This window comes from Leptodactylus fuscus, chromosome 6, assembly GCF_031893055.1.
Source record: "Leptodactylus fuscus isolate aLepFus1 chromosome 6, aLepFus1.hap2, whole genome shotgun sequence".
In the NCBI taxonomy this organism is placed as follows: domain Eukaryota; kingdom Metazoa; phylum Chordata; class Amphibia; order Anura; family Leptodactylidae; genus Leptodactylus; species Leptodactylus fuscus.
The window spans coordinates 69526904-69551853 of NC_134270.1; the positions used below are offsets into that span (position 1 = coordinate 69526904).

The following is a 24950-nucleotide window of genomic DNA, read 5'->3' on the forward strand; positions in this document are numbered from 1 at the left end:
TAGGGGACTTGCTGGGTATTTCTGGGGTGAAGGGGGGGGGCACACCGTTGGAACGGGGATCGGGGGTGTATATATAGGGTATACGGGAATACACTGTCAGTGTATTCCATTCAGGATGCTGGGAAAGCTGGGTTGCGGCGATTGAGCCCGTCAGTGCCACGTTACACTGACAAGCTTCTCCCTGGAATTTAGCTCTTACAAGAGCTGTTGGTTGTCTTCTCCTTCCTATCCTAGCCTGTCCCTGCCTACCCAGAATCTAAGCCCTAGCTAACTGGACAGAAACCTCCGTCCCCGGTGAATTGCAAGCTCAGAATGACGCGAACCTGGGCGGCGCTGTTCTTTTAAATTAGAGGTCCCATGTTTTCGGCAGCCAATGGGTTTTTCCTACTTTTTTCAACGTCACCGGTGTCGTAGTTCCTGTCCCACCTACCCTGCGCTGTTATTGGAGCAAAAAAGGCGCCAGGGAAGGTGGGAGGGGAATCGAGTAATGGCGCACTTTACCACGCGGTGTTCGATTCGATTCGAACATGCCGAACAGCCTAATATCCGATCGAACATGAGTTCGATAGAACACTGTTCGCTCATCTCTAATACTCACCTGTCCCCAGTGCTCCAGTGTTCTCTTAGTGCGGTCCGATACTTCTGCTCCTGTCTTCTCACATGGTTCATTACATACAAATATAATAATAACAATGACCGACTGGCACAGTGGGATAGAGGGCCCTGCCCGCAAGGGCTTACAATCTATGAGGGAAGAGGGATAGAGACAGAAGGTGAGGGGAGAAACTGTTCAGATGGTGGTGTGGTGACATTAGTGTTATTGAAGGTTGTAGGGCTTCCTGGATAGGTGAGTCTTCAGGGCCTTCTTGAAGCCTGTGATTGTGGAGGGTCAGTCTTATGAGTCTTGATAAGGAGTTCCAGAGTATGGGGATGCATGGGAGAAGTCTTGGAGACAGTTGTGTGAAAAGTATGTTTCTGAATAGGTGAGTCTTCAGGGCCTTCTTGAAGCTTGTGATTGTGGGGGTTCAGTCTTATGTGTCTTGATAAGGAGTTCCAGAGTATGGGGGATGCACGGGAGAAATCTTGGAGATGGTTGTGTGAAAAGTAGATGAGAGTAGAGCGGAGTAGGAGGTCATTGGAGGATCTGAGGTTACGTGTGGGCAGATAGCAGGAGTTTGGCTCAGAGATATATGCAGGGGACAGGTTGTGGATGGCTTTGTATATCAGCGTTAGTATTTTGAACTTTATTCGCTGGGCAATGGGTAACCAGCGAAGGGCTTGGCAAGGTGAATGGCCGAAGAAGAACCGGGGGAGAGGTATATTAAGCTAGCAGCACAGTTTAAGGTGGACTGGAGGGGAACAAGAGTATTTGTAGGGAGGCCATGAGAGAAGAGTGTTAATGTAGTCTTAGTGGGAGATAATGAGGGCATGAACTAGCATCTTTGTGGTTTCAGGGATGAAGAAGGAGCGGATTTGATGGATGTTCTTGAGTTGGAGGTGGCAGGAGGTATTGAGGGTTTCTATGTGCGATTTGAAGGATAGGTCAGAGTCCAGGGTTATCTTGAGGCAGCAGACCCGTGCGACAGGGGTAAGCGTGGTTCCATTAACTCTGATAGATGGGTCAGATAGAGAGGCCATACGAGTTGGGGCGAAAATGATGAACTCTTCAGTTCCACTGAAGCTGATGATTGTCCTCAGGAAGAGACCCGTAATGTCACAGGTAGTGACATCGCATGCCATTTGCTGAAGCTTCTGATTGGCCTCAGCAGTCACGTGTGGCTGGGACTTCCGCCACATGTCATCACTGGACCGAGAAGACCAGACCTTGCTGGGAGGCATGGAAGCAACGTGAAAAGAACATTAAATGGGTTGTCCATTTTTGCCTGGACAACTACTTCTACCCCCAACATTACTGCATCTCCCCAATAATGCCACGACCATCAGCCCATTTATACCCCACACTCCAACATACTGATCTAAAACCTAAATCTCGCTCTTACCCCACTCACCATAAAGGAAGCAATATTGACACATTTTGTAACATGGTTTCATCTGATCTTAGAAAACTTAAAGGGGTATTACCATGAACATAACTAGTTTTAAATTTGTATATAATAAAAAGTTAAACATTTTTGCCAATATAAGTAATATTTTTTTTCATTTTGAAGAGTTTTAAAGATTTCCTTTAAAGTGGTTTTTCCAGGCAAAAAATATATTGTTTTAAAAGGTCTTAGTGGTCTTAGTGGTCTTAGGTCTTAGTGTTATTAATGGGTTAAAAGTGCACCGATATACTTTTAGCAGTGTTTTGAGTGATTTCTAGGTGTCTGTGGTATGTTCTGCATTTGTTTACATGTGCACCTTCCTACTATGTAACTTCCTATATACCTGTCACACTACCTCCCTGTCACTGCTCTCCCCTCTCTCACTGTGTTAGACCCCCTCCCTCTCTCCCTAGATAAACTACACAAAGCTATCCTGCCTTAGCTATGCTCAGCTAGGCTATCCCGCCCACTGATAGGCCCCCTGGTCCCATAACATCATACCCCTCACGCAAGACCTCACTTCTGATTATATACTCCCTTATAAAACCCTGATTCAGAAAGCAGTGGATTCTAATATCCTTAGCAAAAAAGAGAAAGTCTTCCTCTTACCCAATAATCCTCAGTTGGCCCATTTCAACCATCTACCAAAAATACATAAAAACTCTTCTAAACCACCTGGCAGAACTATCATATCAGGTATAAAGTCTCTCACTTCCAACCTATTCCAGTATATTGATATCCTATTATAGAAATATGTTATTAATTTCATACCCTACATCAAAGACTCCGCCAGCCTGATTGAAGATTTACTATCTATACCTTGGAAACCCACATACATCTGGGCAACGTTAGACATGGCTGCTCTGTACAGCAACCTTCCACATGAAAAAGGCCCCTCTACTTTTTCCCACTTTCTATTCACTGATCCATCAATACCAAACAACCGACAGACCTTCATCCTTGACAGCATTCAATTTATTTTAGAGCATAATGCCTTCCATTTCAGTAATAAAGTACGTATTCTTACAGACAAGGGGGACCACGATGGGTACTCTATTTGCACATAAGTTTGCAAATTTATTGATGGGCAGCTTCGAGAATGACCTCATTTATTCCAACCATTGGTTATTCCAACCAATTGTATCATCTTTTGAAAAAAGATATTTTGATGACTTTCTTCAAAACAGTCAACTGCAAAAACCTTCTTGACTACACCAGTTTACATTACACAAAATGTAAAAACAACATAACATATACATCTTCTCACGCCTCTTTCACTCCAACATGCCAATCACTCGCCAAAGTTCTGTTCCCCAGTCTTATTCAAAGAAGAATTCAGTACCAAACCCCATTTATAAATACACACACTGTTATGTGCAGATTTATGACAAACCTGAACCATTTTACTGGATTATTGTATTTCATTCATAGGTTATATCTGCACTTTGTATGTATTCAAAAATCAATCATATTTATTTATTCTTTCACGTGTTAATAGAGATGAGCGAACAGTGAAATATTCGATATTCGGGGCCACACGGTGGCTCAGTGGTTAGCACTGCAGCCTTGCAGCACTGGAGTCCTGGTGTTCAAATCCCGCCAAGGGCATAAAACCATCTGCAAGGAGTTTGTATGTTCTCCCCGTGTTTGCATGGATTTCCATCCCATATTCCAAAGACATACTGATAGGGAAAAATGTACATTGTGAGTTCTATGTGGGGCTCACAATCTACATAAAAAAATAAATAAAAAATATTCGATATTCGTTTCGAATAGCCCCTCAATATTCAACTATTCGAGCGAATATCAAATCCTATTATAGTCTATGGGGAAAAAAGCTTTGTTTCAGGGGAAACCACTATTCGACTCAGGAGGGTCACCAAGTCCACTATGACACCTCAGCAAATGATGCCAACACCTCTGGAATGCAACTGGGACAGCAGGGGAAGCATACCTGGGGGCATCTAACACGCCCAAGTCACTGTATTACGCCACTAATATTGCAGGAGCTGACTTTTTCCCATAGGAATGCATTGACCAGCATTGATTGGCCGAATGACATACAGTGTACAGAATTCAGCCAATCAACGCTGGTTCTGCCAGAGGAGGCGGAGTCTAAGATCGGTCCACAGCAGTCTCCATTGTGGTCCGATCTCAGATGTAGCAGAGTTCAGCGCAGAGCTCTGCTACATCTCAGATATAGCAGAGTTCAGCGCCCAGCTCTGCTACATCTCAGGTATAGCAGAGTTCACCGCACAGCTCAACTCTGCTATACCTGAGATGTAGCAGAGCTGTGCGCTAAACTCTGCCACATCTGAGATGTAGTACAGCTGTGTGCTCAACTCTGCTACACCTGAGATGTAGCAGAGCTGTGTGCTGAACTCTTCTACATCTGAGATCGGACCACTGCTGTGGACCGATCTTAGACTCCGCCTCCTCACAGACGAGCCTCCGGCAGAACCAGCGTTGATTGGACAATGCTGAACACTGTATGGCATTCGGCCAATCAACCCTGGTCAATGTATTCCTATGAGAAAAAGGCAGCTCCCGCATAACGCAAGCTGCCAGGGATCCCAACTAGCATATAATGGACTGCCACGAGATGTGCTTGCAGGTTAAGTTTGAAAGTGATGAGACCTTGCCAGCCAGAGCTAAATGCGAGAGTAAGTTCAATGCAAACACATTGTGGCAGTGCACCATATGCTAATCGGGATTGCTGGTAGATTGCGGTATGCGAGAGCCGACTTCCTGGCAAGGAAGGTATATACAGCCAAAGAGCTGTTTGAGTAAGATTCCTACCTAAATAAAGCTAATTTCTAGCTAACCCTGCCAGTACATCTATCCCTGTCTAGTTCACAGTATCATATGAACCGAATCTGAAATCCACCATTCGTATAAAGTGGAGGTCACCTAATTTAGCCAGCCAATTACTTTTTCTGATTTTTTTTTTTTCGATGCCTACATTTTCCTACTTCCTATCCCACCTCCCCTGCACAGTTATTGGTACAAAAAAAGAGCCAGGGAAGTTTGGAGGAAATACGAATTTTTCAGTGCGTTTTCCGCGTGGTATTCATTTGGAATCGAATACCTCGAACAGCCTGATATTCAATCAAATACCAATTCGATCGAACGCTGTTTGCTCATCTGTAGTTATTAAACTTTGTATGAAATATATTTTTGTTACATATGAAAATTACTTGTAGCAACAACAATATTATTATTTACATATTTTACATATTACCATCCATTGTGAATTTGTATATAAGTAAACCATTTATTGTAACTTAGTTCCTCTTTTAACTCTTGTAACTAGCGCTGTATACTATCCTTCCTCCATCCCCATGTTTGTATCTCCTCTCTTTGTTTGATTACAGTACGTTAGTGACATTTTTCATTTATATAATTTCCTCACTACCATTTGTTCTTTGTATTCTACACCCCACGCCCCGTTCATATAAATATCTATCTATATACTTTACTCATTCAATTTGTCCGGTTCTGATAGTGAAATCAGGCGGTTTTCTAATCTGTATTACTCTCTTTTCTACCAAGTTATATACTACTCCCACCATTCTTAATTTAACCTAACTTTACCAGATACAGATAACTGACACCATCTTGAAGTGTTATACCAGCAGTGCTTCCCATTATTCCAGTTACATGAAATATTCTTATATTTCCCTACTATCTCCCTATTTCTTTAAACCCACTCCGTATTGCCTTTCTATTTCCATTGCAATTTGTTTCACTTTTATTTATTTTTTTGTTGTTTATTTAGTTCCTGACCCCCAAGAGGGCTTGGCTATGACCCTATTTTTGAAAGTTTTTTTCTGTTTATGTATATATATATATATATATATATATATATATATATATATATATATATATATATATGTGTGTGTCATGTTCCTGTCATGTTATGTTATGATGCACACTTGAGAAAAGGTTTTACCTGAAATGCATTGTGCATTCTATTTGCACTTTAAAAAGGGCTTAGTTCTGGCCTGAAACGCATCATGATGACTTGTTCGTTTACCTCAATAAAGATTTTTTTGGCATTTTTGGCTCGTATCTCCATCACCAGTGAGTGCGGACCTCTAGGTCTCTGCTGTTTTATCCTAAAGTTAGACAGTATAATACTAGACCAGATAGGGATTAACTGCACTGAATTTATCACTATAGTGTATAATAAATCTGGCACATCTTGCTAGACATGTTAGATACTTCTTTAATTTTAATGCCACCTCTTGACTGGTTTACTTAAGACCAACATTTTTCTCCAAAATAATGTTGCAGGACTTTGCTGAGACAGAATTGTAGCAGAATCAGTTTCATACACCTTCCCTGTTATCTCTTACTGAAGGCTCAAGGTCCTGGTTCAGCATTTACAGCATTTATTCTGCCCTTTTCTTCTCTATCTGGGTCCAGACTACAATGAAGACTTGTTCACAACATTTCTGTGCACAGAAGCTTCCCATTATAACCATAGTAACCCCCAAAGAGGAATTTTCTCCCCTTTATATTTCATTATATTCAGTGTTTATATGTTTTATTACAGCCGTTTCTATAGAAATGTCAATGTATACTTTTTATATTCGTTGACTAGACAGTCTTGTATTATTGTCTGTGTTATCTTTATGCTGCATTAAATGTCCTATGGATGTATTGTTATTTGAAACATTCTAATGAAAACTTAAATTGCAAAAAAAAAAGTAAAACTGCACAAACCAGTCATATAGGAATCAGTTAATAGGAAATCAAAAATACAAAAAATAAACTTCTGGAGAATCCAAAAGATGAGTCAGTTTCCTGCCAATAATCTCACCATTAAAAGAGGAGAACATTGAAATAAACTTTGCGACAAACATTGCGACATGTTGGGGAAGGGGTAGAGGGCGGGGGGGGGGGGGGGTTTGATACATCAAAACAGTTAAAGAGAAAATAAAAACAGAAACAAGACATTTTGATCTGGTCATGCGGTCGTTCATGTGAAGAAATCTGGTACCAAATGGAGACTACACTCTAAACTATAACTACACATATAGCACAATAGAAATATAAGCTTTGAATTGTACACAATTATTTCAGTCTGGTTTAGTTAACTATATGTCTGTTTCATCCATTTAAAATTTATTACAAATGTTTGAAAAAATTGCATTATATATATATATATATATATATATATATATATATATATATATATACTGTATATATATATACACACACACAGTGTTGGCCAAAAGTATTGACACCCCTGCAATTCTGTCAGATAATACTCATTTTCTTCCAGAAAATGATTGCAATAACAAATCCTTTGGTATTATTATCTTCATTTAATTTGTCTTCAATGGAAAACCACAAAAAGAATTGTCAAAAAGCCAAATTGGATATAATTCCACAGCAAACATAAAAAAAGGGGTGGAAAAAAGTATTGGCACTGTTTGAAAAATCATGTGATGCTTCTCTAATTTGTGTAATTAACAGCGCCTGTTACTTATCTGAGGCACCTAACAGGTGGTGGCAATCACTAAATCACACTTGCAGCCAGTTGAAATGGATTAAAGTTGACTCAACCTCTGTCCTGTGTCCTTGTGTATACCACATTGAGCATGGAGAAAAGAAAGACGACCAAAGAACTGTCTGAGGACTTGAGAAGCAAAATTGTGAGGAAGCATGAGCAATCTGAAGGCTACAAGTCCATCTCCAAAGACCTGAATGTTCCTGTGTCTGCCCTGCGCAGTGTCATCAAGAAGTTTAAAGCCCATGGCACTGTGGCTAACCTCCCTAGATGTGGACAGAAAAGAAAAATTGACGAGAGATTTCAACGCAAGATTGTGAGGATGGTGGATAAAGAACCTCGACTAACATCCAAACAAGTTCAAGCTGCCCTGCAGTCCAAGGGTACAACAGTGTCAACCTGTACTATCAGTTGGCATCTGAATGAAAAGGGACTGTATGGCAGGATACCCAGGAAGACCCCACTTCTTACCCAGAGACATAAAAAAGCCAGGCTGGAGTTTGCCAAAACTCACCTGAGAAAGCCAAAAACGTTTTGGAAGAATGTTCTCTGGTCAGAGGAGACAAAAGTAGAGCTTTTTGGGAAAAGGCATCAACATAGAGTTTACAGGGGAAAAAAAGAGGCCTTCAAAGAAAAGAACACGGTCCCTACAGTCAACCCCTGATGTTTTGGGGTTGCTTTGCTGCCTCTGGCACTGGACTGCTTGACCGTGTGCATGGCATTATGAAGTCTGAAGACTACCAACAAATTTTGCAGCATAATGTAGGGCCCAGTGTGAGAAAGCTGGGTCTCCCTCAGAAGTCATGGGTCTTCCAGCAGGACAATGACCCACTTCAACAGCACTAGAAAATGGTTTGAGAGAAAGCAATGAGTCCAGACCTGAATCCCATAGAACACCTGTGGAGAGATCTCAAAATGGCAGTTTGGAGAAGGCACCCTTCAAATCTCAGGGACCTGGAGCAGTTTGCCAAAGAAGAATGGTCTAAAATTCCAGCAGAGCATTGTAAGAAACTCATTGATGGTTACTGGAAGTAGTTGTACGCTGTTATTTTGTCTTAAGGTTGTGCTACCAAGTATTAGGCTGACGGTGCCAATACTTTTGTCCGGCCCATTTTTGGAGTTTTGTGTAAAATGATCAATGATTTGCCTTTTTTTCATTCTCTTTTGTGTTTTTTCATAATAAATGAAGATATTAATACCAAAGAGTTTGTGCTTGCAATCATTTTCTGGAAGATAACGAGTATTATCTGACAGAATTGCTGGGGTGACAATGCTTTTGGCCAACACTGTATATATATATGTATGTATATATATGTATATATATATATATATATATATATATATTATATATATATATATATATATATATATATATATATATATCCTATTAATATTATAAATGTGAAAGTTTGTGAGTTTGTGGGTTTGTGTGTTTGGATGTTTGCATGTTCGGATGTTTGTTCCTCAATCACGGAAAAACCGCTCCACCGATTCGGCTGAAATTTTCCACAAACATAGTCATTACACTCGATTAAACAATAGGCTACTTTTCGTCACAATAGCGCACATACGTTTGTGCCAGGACCCCCACAAAACCCAAACTCACACCACCATCTCTGCAATCTCACACACTTTGGACCATAGCAAGCCCCAAAATTCATATTGCCCTCTACAACCTCGCCCCTAACCCCACACAATCTCATATACATAGACTTTACCACTTTGCCCCTCCCCTTAACGATACTCCAGGAGGCTCTCTTTAACGCTCTGGAGCAGCCATGTTTGCCGACCCCCACCGCTCTGACAAGCCGCGACACCACCCACCCATGTCAATACCCCTAGGAGGTCTAATAAATGCAAAAAAAAAGTTTAAAAAAGTAAAAAAAATATAAAAAAATAAATAAAAAGGATTAAAAATTCCAATCACCCCCCTTTCCCTAGAACACATATAAGAGTAGTTAAAAACTGCGAAACACATACATGTTAGGTATCCCCACGTCCGAAATCGCCCGCTCTACAAAGCTACACAAATATTTTTCCTGTTTGGTAAACGCCATAGCGGAAAAAATGGTCAAAAGTGCCAAACCGCCATTTTTTCACTGTTTTGATTCTGATAAAAATTTGAATAAAAAGTGATCAAAGCAATAGCATTTCCCAAAAATGGTAGAACTACAAAGTACACCCGGTCCCACAAAAAAAGACGCCCTATACATCCCTGTACACGCACGTATAAAAAAGTTACGGCTGTCGGAATATGGCGACTTTTCAAAAAATAATTTTTTAACACAGTTTTGGATTTTTTTTAAGGGGTCAAAATGTAAATAAAACGATATAAATTTGGTATCCCCGGAATCGTAACGGAACACAGAATATAGGGGACATGTCATTTTGGTTGCACAGTGAATGCCATAAAACCAAAGCCCGTAAGAAAGTCGCAGAAATGCATTTTTTCTTCAAATCCACCCCATTCTGAATTTTTTCCCTGCTTCCCAGTACATTATATAGAATAAATAATGGCGGCATCATGAAGAAAAATTTGTCCCAGGAAAAATTAAGACCTCATATGGCTCTGGGAGCGGAGAAATAAAAAAGTTATGGGGTTTAGAAGGAGGGGAGTCAAAAACGAAAATCAAAAAATGCCATCGGCGGGAAAGGGTTAACTTCAAATACTTCTGTCCCAAAGTCACTATGTAAAGTTTCTCATAACACCGTATAGCAGCTCAAATACAAATTAACTTCAACACAAAAGTCTCACGTATTCTCTGAATTACAGCAACAACAAGATACACAGTTACATTTCATATCCCATCCCTTATACACAGTACGAAAACCTTACCCGCGCCTGTATATACCCACTGCTACAATCACCGCAGACGAAGTCGCGGGTACCAGCTAATATATATATATATATATATATATATATATATATATATATATATATATATATATATAGTACAGACCAAAAGTTTGGACACACCTTCTCATTTAAAGAGTTGTCTGTATTTTCATGAAGATAGATTCACACTGAAGGCATCAAAGCTATGAAGTAACACATGTGGAATTATATACTTAACAAAAAGTGTGAAACAACTGAAAATATGTCTTATATTGTAGGTTCTTCAAAGTAGCCACCTTTTGCTTTGATTACTGCTTTGCACACTCTTGGCATTCTCTTGATAAGCTTCAAGAGGTAGTCACCTGAAATGGTCTTCCAACAGTCTTGAAGGAGTTCCCAGAGATGTTTAGCACTTGTTGGCCCTTTTGCCTTCACTCTGTGGTCCAGCTGACCACAAACCATCTCAATTGGGTTCAGGTCTGGTGACTGTGGAGGCCAGGTGATCTGGAGTAGTACCCCATCACTCTCCTTCACTAGCCCTTACACAGCCTGGAGGTGTGTTTGGGGTCATTGTCCTTTTGAAAAATAAATGATGGTCCAACTAAACGCAATCCGGATGGAATAGCATGCCGCTGCAAGATGCTGTGGTAGCCATGCTGATTCAGTATGCCTTAAATTTTGAATAAATCCCCAACAGTGTCACCAGCAAAGCACCCCCACACCATCACACCTCCTCCTCCATGCTTCACGGTGGGAACCAGGCATGTAGAGTCCATCCATTCACCTTTTCTGCATCGCACAAAGACATGGTGGTTGGAATCAAAGATCTCAAATTTGAACTTATCAGACCAAAGCACAGATTTCTACTGGTCTAATGTCCATTCCTTGTGTTCTTTAGCCACAACATGTCTCTTCTGCTTGTTGCCTATCCTTAGCAGTGGTTTTCCAGCAGCTATTTTACCATGAAGGCCTGCTGCACAAAGCCTCCTCTTAACAGTTGTTGTAGAGATGTGTCTGCTGCTAGAACTCTGTGTGGCATTGACCTGGTCTATAATCTAAGCTGCTGTTAACCTGCGATTTCTGAGGCTGGTGACTTGGATAAACTTATTCTCCGCAGCAGAGGTGACTCTTGGTCTTCCTCTGGGGTGGTCCTCATATGAGCCAGTTTCTTTGTAGTGCTTGATGATTTTTGTAACTGCACTTAGGGACACTTTCAAAGTTTTCCCAATTTTTTGGACTGACTGACCTCTATTTCTTAAAGTAATGATGGGCACTTGTTTTTCTTTACTTAGCTGCTTTTTTCTTTCCATAATACAAATTCTAACAGTATATTAAATAGGACTATCAGGTGTGTATCCACCTGACTTCTGCACAACACAACTGATGGTCCCAACCCCATTTATAAGGCAAGAAATTCCACTTATTAAACCTGACAGGGCACACCTGTGAAGTGAAAACCATTTCCGGTGACTACCTCTTGAAGCTCATCAAGATAATGCCAAGAGTGCGCAAAGCAGGAATCAAAGCAAAAGGTGGCTACTTTGAAGAACCTAGAATATAAGACATATTTTCAGTTGTTTCACACTTTTTTGTTAAGTATATAATTCCACATGTGTTAATTCATAGTTTTGATGCCTCAGTGTGAATCTACAATTTTCATAGTCATGAAAATACATAAAACTCTTTGAATGAGAGGGTGTGTCCAAACTTTTGGTCAGTACTGTATATGTATGTATGCATGGAACTTTATAATATATATTATGAAATGTTTCTATTTTTCTATCAACAAAATTCACTACTCAGAATTTTCTAAAGTGAATATGTACTACAACTCACACAACATGTCACATAGAAATCTATAGAGAGAAGAAGGGGAAGAATAACCCAGTGAGTGAGAAAAAGACACAGAAACAGACACATGTGCTGCCTAGGATAACAGAGTTCATCACTTTTGTCTAGGGTAGTGAATGATGGCTAACCTAGGTTAACTTTTGAGACGGGTGCCGTGTCACATCTAGAAATATCCATAATTTTGTGATACTTGTAGCTCTAGAAAAAACAAGTTATATTTTTTTATATTTGTATATGTATTATATGTATTTCTTGTATACGACTCCCTTTTTCTGGCCCAAACACACAATATATGATCCCCTTTTTCCGGCCAATCACACGGTATGTGACCTCCTTTTTTAAGTCCCAGACACGGTATATGACCTCCTTATTTTAGCCCCACATACAGTATATGACCCCCTTTTTTTGCACCCCATGCTTTTTATGACCCCCACAGTAAGTGACTCCTTTCTTATGTCACCTACACAGTATATGATCCCTTTCTTTTGGCCCCTCCATAATCAATGATCCTTTTTTGCCCCATACAGTATATTACCCCTTTTTATAGCCCCCATATAGTATTTGACCCACTTTTATAGCCCCCATACTGTATATAACCTTTTTTTTTTTAAAGCCTACCCGCAGTGTGTGACCGACCCCCTTTTATCCCCAACCTGTCCATGCTCGTGTTCTTGCTGCCCTCCGTCATTGTCCTCAGAGTGCACTGCAGCCGACACTGAAGAACGTGGAGTTGCTGTATGTAGCACCATGACGCAAGTATAGCGCCGCCTAGAAGAGGCAGCCGAGGGCGGCAGCATGGACAGGTGAGTAAGAATTATCTGCAGCTGCTTACTGCAAAAACCCAACGTATGTCGCGCAAAATGTCTTGACGAGTGCCATAGGTTCACCATCACAGATCTAGGGACATCTTTTGGAAGGTAAAAGGGCATGTATGGTCTATGATTCCTTGAACACTGAAAGTTGGCTTGCAATAGCAATGTACTTAAGAAGACACAGTCCCCCCTTCTGACCTACTTTTAAAACAATTTTATAGAAGTTTTCCAGGCAGTTCTAGCAGTGCTGAGTAATATACTGTAGTTGTGTATAAAGCAGTATTTTAACCAACTGGAGAAGTTTGAGTTAACTTTAAAACAACTGTACATTACAAAGAAATTGAAATGACATTTACACTTTAAGACATTAACATCATACCAAGAAGTATAAGAAATACTATAAATAAAAATTTCAATACACCCCAAAGCAAACCAAAATCTATCAAATACAGAAAGATACAGTGCCTGTAACAGCTCCTTCTTCCCATGGGTAAGTCATAGTATAACGCTAGCGTCTTCTTCTGAGGATGTTACCTTTGCACCTTTTATAGTTCCATCCTTGACCACATACTTACAGACAACACTGATGATGTAGGATGTGAATGGATCCATGTTGCTTTCACTGAGATTTTTGCAGCTATAACATAATTCTTGAAGGGAGAACTAAATCTTCAAGTATTGCATCACTTTTATTCCACAACTCCACCCTCTGTCTGTCTTCTCTGGGATGTGGATTTCCTAAATGTGTGAAAGGAAAGTGAAAGTAACAGTGCAGGGCTTGAGGTACGCATGATAGACATTGTGAATGTTGGCATCTATTCTCTTACTCTATTGTTCTAATCAAACTCTATGGCTAAAAAATTAGACTCTACTGGTCATGACTCCCATCAGTAAATAAGTTCAGGAAATTACTAGTTTAGTCACCACATTGGTCTCGGCGTCATCGCACGGCATAGTCGGGCAAGTGCCGGGGCCCACAGAGCCTCTGGGGGCCCCCCGGCATTTGCCCGCCCCAGCACTTGCCTGTCCCGATTTCAGCACATCATGAACATAATGAAGGGGGCCCATGAAACTGGGGGGCAAATGAAGGGGAGGGAACGGCATGACACTGGGGACAGAGAAGGAGGGGGCCCAATGAAACTGGGGGGCAAATGAAGGGGAGGGGGGAATGGCATGACACTGGGGACAGAGATGGAGGGGGCCCAATGAAACTGAGGGGGCAAATGAAGGGGAGGGGGGGAACGGCATGACACTGGGGCAGATGGGGAGTGGAACAGCATGACACTGGTGCAGAGACGGGGGACATGAAACTGTGGGCAGATGAAGGGGGAGAATGTGATGAAACTGGGGGCAGAGGAAAGGTGTATATGAAACTGGGGGAGAGATGGAGGGGGGCATATCATTTACGGGTGACTGTAGGAGGATTATACTCTGTGGGAGCACATGATAAATGAATGAGTGGGTGGAGCCAAATTTGCCGCTGCGCGCAGAGTGCGCCGCACATTTTTCCCCTCTTTCTATTCTTTAAAAGTTGGGAGGTATGGCGTTGGTGACGTCACTTGCTTCATCTGCAATGCACAGTGTCTCGACTCCCCTGCCTCCTTTACAAGGGGGCCCACTGAGGCTCTGTCGCCCAAGGGCCCATAAAAACCTGGAGCCAGCCCTGGTCTCCATGTCTTATCCCATTTTCTCAAGTCAATTTTCCACTGTGGAGATGGCTCCCTTGGCTGCTCTGCCCCACAGGAGCTGCAGCGCCTGCTACTCTCACAATTACACCTATGCCTCCAACACATACCATACATTTTTTTGGCCATTTTATTTTTTTTAAGTTTTCCATGTTAATACATGCATTTTACAAAAGTAATCTTAAAGGGATCTTATCACTCAGACATGATTTTTTCTAAGTACCATGTCGGTATAGCCTTAAGAAAGGCTATTCGTCTCTTACCTTTCGTCCTCTTCTCCGCGCCGCCATTCGCCTACAATCCCGGGTTCTTCTCGGTATGCTAATGAGCTCTCTTGCAGCATTGGGGGCGGGCCCCGGCTCTCAGACAGCTTTAGGAGCGTCCCCAATGCTGCAAGAGAGCTCTCTCCAGCGCCGCCTCCTCTTCTTCAGCAGCGTCATCTTCCTCCTATTCTTCCGGCGGTGGGTTGTAACGTCTAAAGCTTCAGGCCTTGGGTGGAGCAGTCTGCGCATGCCCACAGGAAATGGCCACTTGCACAGTATTGGAAGCGGCCATTTTCTCATGGCCTGTGGGCATGTGCATACTGCTCCGCCCATGGCCCAAGGCCTTAGAAGTTACAACCCACTTCCAGAAGAATAGGAGGAAGATGAAGCTGCTGAAGAAGAGAAGGCGGCGCTGGAGAGAGCTCTCTCGCAGCATTGGGGATGCTCCCAAAGCTGTCTGAGCACTGGGGCCCGCCCGCAATGCTGCGAGAGAGCTCATTAGCATACCGACAAGAACTGGGATTGTAGGCGAATGGCGGCACGGAGAAGATGACGAAAGGTAGGAGATCAATAGCTTTTCTTAAGGCTATTCCGACGTGATACTTAGAAAAAATCATGTCTGAATGATAGGATCCCTTTAAAATCCTGGAGGTTTCATTTTGCCACTAGGCCTAAGGCTCCATGCACGAATATGCCATCTAAGGGTAAAAGGATCCCAACAAATCAATCTGGGTAATAAATAGTGTTTTTATTTTTAATTTTAGCATTGTGCTACATGTGAACATGCAGAGTACAAAATCAGAATTCTAATTGAGGTAATTACTATACTGAATTTGATGGGGGCGGGGCTAGTATGCAACAGCTGCACAATTACATACTCCCAATATACCATTCACAGGTACAGGTTATTAATAACCATGGGAACCTTGGACCACAAGAAACTTTGATCTAAGGTATATACATATTGATTTTTTACGACTATGGGCTTTCTGCCACTCTCTTTCCCTTACTTACCGTTTTCATAACACCTACAGATCTGTTGGACCTCCTGTGTGAACCTCTACTCCACTAGCTATATATCAAACCTAACAGGTAAAATACTGCTACATTCCATTTTTTCTAAATACCACATAACTTTGGCAACATGGCTTTATCTAACAACATATGTCCACCATCCAGGTTGGTTCTGTTCACAACCAGAACATTCAATCATGTTGTAGCAGCAACCCACAAATATACAACACTGGTTAGTATCTTATGATTCCCTGTCCTAAACTGATTTCTTATCTATCTTTCTGCATCATCCTTAACCCGCCACATATTCCTTGATAGATAGTAATACAGAAACAGATAAGATGGTGTATGATCTGAACAGTTCTCACCTGGTTGTCATTTCATTGGCAACTCATCAATTACCAGTGATCCATCATTATTACTACCACTTTGTGTGCTTTCCATTGAGAAGTCTGTGTGGAGTATCGTGATCTGTGACCTCCACCTTTCCTGTATACCACCAATAATTGACTTTATGTATTAGTCTGTTGTAATTTATGTATCTCACCACGTCACTAGTACTTCATGGCCTCATGTGTATAAACCTCACTTTATTTGATACAATTTTCTGTATCTCTTATTAATTTTGTATATTTTCACTTGCAGAGCTTGAAAAAGGCTATAACAGCCGAAATGTTGTATTTTGTACTTGGCATGTTCACGTGTACCACAATGCTAAAATTGAAAATAAAAACACTATTTATTACCCAGCCTGATGTGTGTGAAATCCTTTTACCTATAGTATTGTTCCGGGTTGGAACCCCCTCCTATAGACCGCTGTAGGTGCTGGTCACACCTGTATTAAATTAGGCCATCTAAGGGGGCGTTCCGATGAAAATGGAGCAGGTCCTATTCTGCTCTATGTCATCAAAATGGATTGGAAGCCCCCATAGAGGTAAGTGCATCATGGAATGAACTTGGAGGTCACTTCGAGTGTCATTCTAATGCGGTCCGCTGCAAGAACGGCGCCACCTCAGATGCACATCTCAGGTGTTTAAGGACATGGCTGAAAGAGCCAATAACCTGGTAAGGGGACAGGAGTCAGGTAACTTCAAAGCAATATCCCTCCTGATCCGTCACTCCCTTCTTGAAATAAAGTGCAGTTTGATAACACTATGAAATTTTTTTTTATTGTTGTCTTTGTTTTAATAATGTTATTTTCTGATTATTTAGATCTTTATAGAGTACTAGCTGGTACCCGCGATTTGGTCTGCGGTGATTGTAGAAGTGGGTATATACAGGCATGGGTAAGGTTTTCGTAGTGTGTATAAGGTATGGGATATGAAATGTAACTTTGTATCTTGTTGTTTCTGTAATTCAGAGAATACGTGAAACTTTACGTGAAAATTTTTTTTTTCACTTTTTTTTAAATTTTTTTTTGCATTTATTAGACCGCCTAGGAGTATTGACATGGGTGGGGGGTGTCGCGGATTGTCAGAGCGGTGGGGGTCGGCAAACATGGCTGCTCCGGAGCGTTAAAGAGAGCCTCCTGGAGTATCGTTAAGGTGAGAGGCAAAGTGGTAAAGTATATGTATATGTGATTGTGTGGGGTTAGGGACTAGGCTGCAGAGGGCAATATGAATTTTGTGGCTTGCTATGGTCCAAAGTGTGTGAGATTGCAGAGATGGTGGTGTGAGTTTGGGTTTTGTGGGGGTCCTGGCATAAACGTATGTGCGCTATTGTGACGAAAAGTAGCCTATTGCGCAATCGGGTGTATTAACTATGTTTGTGGAAAATTTCAGCCGAATCGGTCGAGCGGTTTTTCCGTGATTGAGGAACAAACATCCGAACATGCAAACATCCAAACACACAAACCCACAAACTCACAAACTTTCACATTTATAATATTAATAGGATGTGCTCCCACACAGTATAATCCTCTTACAGTCACCCGTATATTATATGCCCCCCTCCATCTCTGTCCCCAGTTTCATGCCGTTCTCCCCCTTCATCTGCCCACAGTTTCATGTCCCCCGTCTCTGCCCCATTGTCATGCTGTTCCACCCCCCATGTGCCCCAGTGTCATGCTGTTCCCCCCTTCCCCTTCATTTGCCCCCCAGTTTCATTGGGCCCCCTCCATCTCTGTCCCCAGTTTCATGCCGTTCTCCCCCCCTTCATCTTCCCAGTTTCATGTCCCCCCGTCTTTGCCCCAGTGTCATGCCATTCTCTCCCCACCCCCTTCATCTGCCCCAGTGTCATGCCGTTCTCTCCCCACCCCCTTCATCTTCCCCAGTGTCATGCCATTCCCCACCTGATTAAACAATAGGCTACTTTTCGTCACAATAGCGCACATACGTTTGTGCCAGGACCCCCACAAAGCCCAAACTCACACCACCATCTCTGCAATCTCACACACTTTGGACCATAGCAAGCCACAAAATTCATATTGCCTTCTGCAGCCTAGCCCCTTAATGATACTCCAGGAGGCTCTCTTTAACGCTCCGGAGCAGCCATGTTTGCCGACCCCCACCGCTCTGACAATCCGCGACACCCCCCACCCATGTCCAATACCCCTAGGCAGTCTAATAAATGCAAAAAAAAATTAAAAAAAAGTGAAAAAATAAATAAATAAATAAATAAAAAGGATTAAAAATTCAAATCAAACCTTTTCCCTAGAACACATATAAAAGTACTTAAAAACTGTGAAACACATACATATTAGGTATCCCCACGTCCGAAATCGCCCGCTCTACAAAGCTATACAAATATTTTTCCTGTTCGGTAAACGCTGTAGCGGGAAAAATGGTCAAAAGTGCCAAACCGCTGTTTTGATTCTGATAAAAATTTGAATAAAAAGTGATCAAAGCAATAACATTTCCCGAAAATGGTAGAACTAAAAAGTACACCCGGTCCCGCAAAAAAAGACGCCCTATACATCCCCGTACACGGATGTATAAAAAAGTTACGGCTGTCGGAATATGGCGACTTTTAAAAAAAAAAAATTTAAACACAGTTTTGGATTTGTTTTTAAGGGGTCAAAATGTAAATAAAACCATATAAATTTGGTATCCCCAGAATCGTAAGGAAACACAGAATACAGGGGACATGTCATTTTGGTTGCACAGTGAACGCCGTAAAACCAAAGCCCGTAAGAAAGTCGCAGAAATGCATTTTTTCTTCAAATCCACCCCATTCTGAATTTTTTTCCCTGCTTCCCAGTACATTATATAGAATAAATAATGGCGGCATCATGAAGAAAAATTTGTCCCAGGAAAAATTAAGACCTCATATGGCTCTGGGAGCGGAGAAATAAAAAAGTTATGGGGTTTAGAAGGAGGGGAGTCAAAAACGAAAATCAAAAAATGCCATCGGCGGGAAAGGGTTAACTTCAAATACTTCTGTCCCAAAGTCACTATGTAAAGTTTCTCATAACACCGTATAGCAGCTCAAATACAAATTAACTTCAACACAAAAGTCTCACGTATTCTCTGAATTACAGAAACAACAAGATACAAAGTTACATTTCATATCCCATCCCTTATACACAGTACGAAAACATTACCCATGCCTGTATATACCCACTTCTACAATCACCGCAGACGAAGTCGCGGGTACCAGCTAGTAATCAATAAAATTGCATGTATCTACCACTTTAAGGGAGAGTATGTAATATTTTCTGCAGAAGATATATTCATTAGAATGTTTTACTGTTTAGAAAGTTCTTCTCACAATTATTATCAAGGTCTTCTGATAAGATGGTCTGGTTGTCCACCTCACTCCCATACTCCCATTATTCGGGAAGCGAGATACAAGAGCTAGACCTTATTGTGAAACATTTCAAGGTCTACTGATAATAATGAGCCAGTATTGCCAGGTGCTCAAGATGGCGGACATCAGAGGTTTACACGTGCCGTCACATGAAACTGCCCATCTTATTCTTTGACCAATTACTGTATAATGCATATTCTTATATGATGTATTGTGTGATGCTTAATAAGTTAGCATAAAGCCATTATATTCATATATAATCTTTTGCATAGCTTCAATAAACAGAAGAGAATTATCACATAGAACTCTGTGTGCTTGTGATTATTCATATTGGGCCCAATTGATTAATTAATTAATTAATTAATTTGGACATCTCCTGACAATCGAGATTGGGACTGCTTGGGTTCCGATGACAGTATCTCAGCTCCGATAGCTGCCAAAAACTTCCAGTGTTGGCATGTCAAACTGAAGGCAACATCAGCGAGCAGTACTGAGATTCATAACAGTAATATTAACCTTTTTTTGGGTTTACCTACCTCCATAACTATCTTGTGTATCCTAGGCATGTAGATCACTGTTATTACCACTGTGTGCATAGGTTTGCTGTATTGTCTTACAGTGCCTATAGCATGTACAGTGCATGATATGAAGTCAGGGACAGGATGTTGCAGCATCTACACTGATGCCAGACGTCCCCAGGAATCAGAGGATAGCGAATGTGCAACATGATTGAGGCTTTGGGGGAAGCAATAGGTTTGAGCAAGAAATATGTATGAAAGCAATGAATAGTATATAAATCCATAGTCAAAACAGTATAGTCAAATGCAGGGGATCCAACAACAACAAGCTGCACCTTAGTTTACAATGAGAGTCAGTAGTACTAGGGCCATATGTTCAATGGCTTGCAAAAGTATTCATACCTCTTGAACTTTTTCACATTTTGTCACCTTACAACCACAAACTTAAACGTATTTTATTGAGATTTTAAGTGATAGACAACACAAAGTATCAGATAATTGTGAGGTGGAAGGAAAATGATACATAGTTTTTAACATTTTAATCAAATAAAAAAGTGTGAAATGCAAAAGTCTTCAGCCCCTATATGAATACTTTGTAGAGTCACCTTTCACTACAGTTACAGATGCAAGTCTTTTTGGGTAGATCTCTACCAGCTTTGCACATTTAAGGGATTCTACCATTAAAAAACTTTTTTCTGTGGATAAGACGTCGGAATAGCCTTTAGAAAGGCTATTCGTCTCTTACCTTTAGATGGGATCTCCACCGCGCCGTTCCTTAGTAATACCGTTTTTTACTGGTATGTAAATTAGTTCTCTGGCAGTGATGGGGGCAGGCCCCAGTACTGAAAATGCGATGAGGGCGTCCCCACGGCTGCCAGAGAACAGAATCCTGTGCCGCCTCTATCTTCTGCTGGATCCTCCCCTTCTTTCTTCAGCAGCGTCACCTCTGTCGGCTCTTACACTAGTAGAGACGACTGTGTATGCTCGCAATTGCGGCCTCGGAACTATGGCCGCGCATGCGCGGAGATCCCATCTAAAGGTAGGAGACGAATAGCCTTTCTAAAGGCTATTCCGAGGTGTTATCCACAGAAAAAAGTTCTTTAATGGTAGAATCCCTTTAGAGACTGAGATTTTTGCTCATTCTTCTTTGTAAAATAGCTCAGCTCAGCCAGATTGAATGGAGAGCGTCTGTGAACAGCAATATTCATGTTGTTGCACTCAGTGTCAAATAACATATATAAACAAGAATGTGGAAAAAAGTACAAAATTATGTTACAAAAAATATACTACTTTAACTTTGTTTATAACTTTACTCAGGATTCTGCTAAATTCTGCTAAGTGTTGCAAAATTCTACATTATATTTTAGTTCTCTGCTAGAAACAAGTCAGAGATTATAAAGGCTTCTGAATTACTGGATGTTAGTTTAAAGGAATTGTCTTTCTAATTTATAGCTTTCACGTACTGTATTTCACTCAATACATGCACAGTAAAAACATTCAACAGTGTGAATTCTTTTTTACCACTAGGTGGCAATCTACACTTTGTTATCAATAGTGGAATATGATATATTCTTAATTGTCCCATTGCAAATACTGTATAGTTTTATAATTATAAAGAATCCTAATAGAATAGAATCCATTGTGAATTTTAACTGACAAGACATAAAAGCAGTGATCTTCAGTTTAGGCCTGACACAAGGAGGAACTAGCAAAGACTAGGCCCCATAGCAAACTTTTGACTACCCCCCCCCACACACACACACACACACACCCTCAGATGGTATAGGGCCCCCCTACCTCATCCCCACATGGTATAATGCCTTTTTCAGGCCCCCATATGGCATAACGCCCCCTTTACTTGCGCCAAAAGACAGTATAATGCCACTTTACTAGCCCCACATGGTATAACATTCTCCATTTCTGGCCCCAAATGGTATAAAGCCCTCCCTTTACCCCGCACATTGTATGTTGCCTTTTTATTGGCCCCATACAGTATACTGCTCCCTTAATTGCCCCCATGCAATAAACTCCTACTGTATAGGTCCCCATATAGTAAGTGCTACTGACTTCATGTCGCTACATGCCCCAGGCCCCTCTGAAGTTTGTCCAATTTCTGGACAACCATTTTAAGAACAATGTCCAATAATACATGTTCCCAACAAATACTCTCAGTGCCGCGGACCTGCTTACCAAACCCCAATCCTGCCCTTGCCGCCTCTTCTTCTCCTTAGCTGAATAGCGTCAGTGTCCTCCTGATGCTGTTCTGAGTCAGCGACACAATGTGGGATGCATGGGACCCCAGGAGAGCTGATGGGGAAGCGGAGACAACTATGGGAAGGATTGGGGATTGGTATGTACATAGTGCTCTTTACTTGCCAGAGTAATGCAGCAGGTAATGGCCTACTAAAAAAAAAAAAAAAGCAGCAGGAGGCTGACCAGGACCCCTAAGGGAGAGTTCACACGGAGTAAACTGCTGCGTGATGTGGCACATATACGCCGTGTGAGCTTTTGCGGGCCGTATACCCTCCCATTGATTTCAATGGGAGCCGGGATCGTATACGCAGTGTTATTTTGCGGCCGCAAAATAGCGCCGTGTATACGATCCCGGCTCCCATTGAAATCATTGGGAGCGTATACAGCCTGCAAAAGCTCACACGGCGTATACGTGCCACATAACGCGGCACTTTACTCTCCCTAAGGTTGCGGGCCCCGTAGCAATAATTCTGCCACTAAATAAGTTGTAGACCACTGGCATAACTGAAATCAACAATTGTTTAAAAAGATCTTCTCATTTTTTACTGTCCTATGTTTACTACAAAAATATTTTAGAGTTTTTTGAGAAACAATCCACATAACCTGTGTTTAGTATGGACCATTGTGCAATTGGTTCTAGGCACAGTGCTTCATAGATTGTAAGCTCTTGCGATGAGGCCCTCACTCATGGCTGGTTTTAGACAAAGTGGGGCACTGGGTAAAATTACAAGTGGGGTCCCAAATGTCGAAATAGTGTACCTACAACATACAGTGTTGGCCAAAAGTATTGGCACCCCTGCAATTCTGTCAGATAATACTCATTTTCTTCCAGAAAATGATTGCAATCACAAATTCTTTGGTATTATTATCTTCATTTAATTTGTCTTCAATGGAAAACCACAAAAAAATTGTCAAAAAGCCAAATTGGATATAATTACACAGCACTGTTTGAAAAATCATGTGATGCTTCTTTAATTTGTGTAATTAACAGCACCTGTTACTTACCTGAGGCACCTAACAGGTGGTGGCAATAACTAAATCACACTTGCAGCCAGTTGAAATGGATGAAAGTTGACTCAACCTCTGACCTGTGTCCTTGTGTCTACCACATTGAGCATGGAGAAAAGAAAGAAGACCTAAGAACTGTCTGAGGACTTGAGAAGCAAAATTGCGAGGAAGCATGAGCAATCTCAAGGCTACAAGTCCATTTCCAAAGACCAGAATGTTCCTGTGTCTACCGTGCGCAGTGTCATCAAGAAGTTTAAAGCCCATGGCACTGTGGCTAACTTTCCTAGATGTGGACAGAAAAGAAAAATTGATGAAAGATTTCAACGCAAGATTGTGCGGATGGTGGATAAAGAACCTCGACTAACATCCAAACAAGTTCAAGCTGCCCTGCAGTCCGAGGGTACAACGGTGTCAACCCGTACTATCCGTTGGCGTCTGAATGAAAAGGGACTGTATGGTAGGATACCCAGGAAGACCCCACTTCTTACCCAGAGACATAAAAAAGCCAGGCTGGAGTTTGCCAAAACTTACCTGAGAAAACCAAAAACGTTTTGGAAGAATGTTCTCTGGTCAGATGAGACAAAAGTAGAGCTTTTTGGGAAAAGGCATCAACATAGAGTTTACAGGAAAAAAAAAGAGGCCTTCAAACAGCGCTGCACCTCTAATGAGGCGACGTGAGGCGGCCGCTTCGGGCGGCGCACGGGATGGGGCGGCGCACGGGCGACTTTTTTTTTTTTTTTTTTTTTATTACTTTTTTTTTTTTTACTTTGAACCAGCGCAGGAGAGCTGCTTCTCTCTGCGCTGGTTCAGACATCTGCGTAGGTGGCATCACTAGGCCGCCTACGCACGCTGATACGTACTCAGACGTCTAGGTATCAGCGTGGGCGGCGTCACACGTGATGACGCTCGCTGATACCTAGACGTCTGAGTATGTATCAGCGTGCGTAGGCGGCCTAGTGACGCCACCTACGCAGACCTCAGCCTGCAGGAGAAGGAAGAGGATCGCGGAGGCGGCGGGAGCAACAACAAGATCGGTAAGTATAAAACTTCTTTTTTTGTTTTATAATAGGCCGCTACCTACTGGAGTATCTCCAGCAGGTAGCGGCCTATTTACCTACCTCCCCAGACCTGCTCACTGCCGCCCCCGCTTCCCCTTGTACTATAGGCCGCGGAGGCCGGCAGTGAGTAGGCCCGGGCAGGCCGCGATCCCACTACCGCCATTATTATACCCGGGGTCTTTTCAGACCTCCGAGTATAATAATCAGAGCCCCAGGGGAGGTGAGGGAACATAATAAACAATGTTACTTACCTCTCCGGGATCCGATGTTACTCCTAGCAGGCTTCGGACCTATATGGTAATGCCCAGACGTCACGTGGTCTGGAATATTACCATATAGGCCCAA

General features: G+C 41.8%; 1 protein-coding gene across 2 annotated transcripts in view; it reads right to left on the bottom strand.

Annotated features, from left to right (window-relative positions):
• LOC142210780 (alpha-1B-glycoprotein-like) overlaps positions 1-13685 on the bottom strand; it is a 37980-nt gene extending 24295 nt beyond the window's left edge. For both annotated transcript variants that reach the window (XM_075280200.1, XM_075280199.1), the window contains exon 1: positions 13635-13685. In XM_075280200.1, coding sequence (XP_075136301.1) covers positions 13635-13671 — 37 coding nt within the window. In that variant the 5' untranslated portion in view covers positions 13672-13685. The remainder of the gene's footprint in view (positions 1-13634) is intronic.
• Between the last annotated feature and the right edge of the window lie 11265 nt (positions 13686-24950).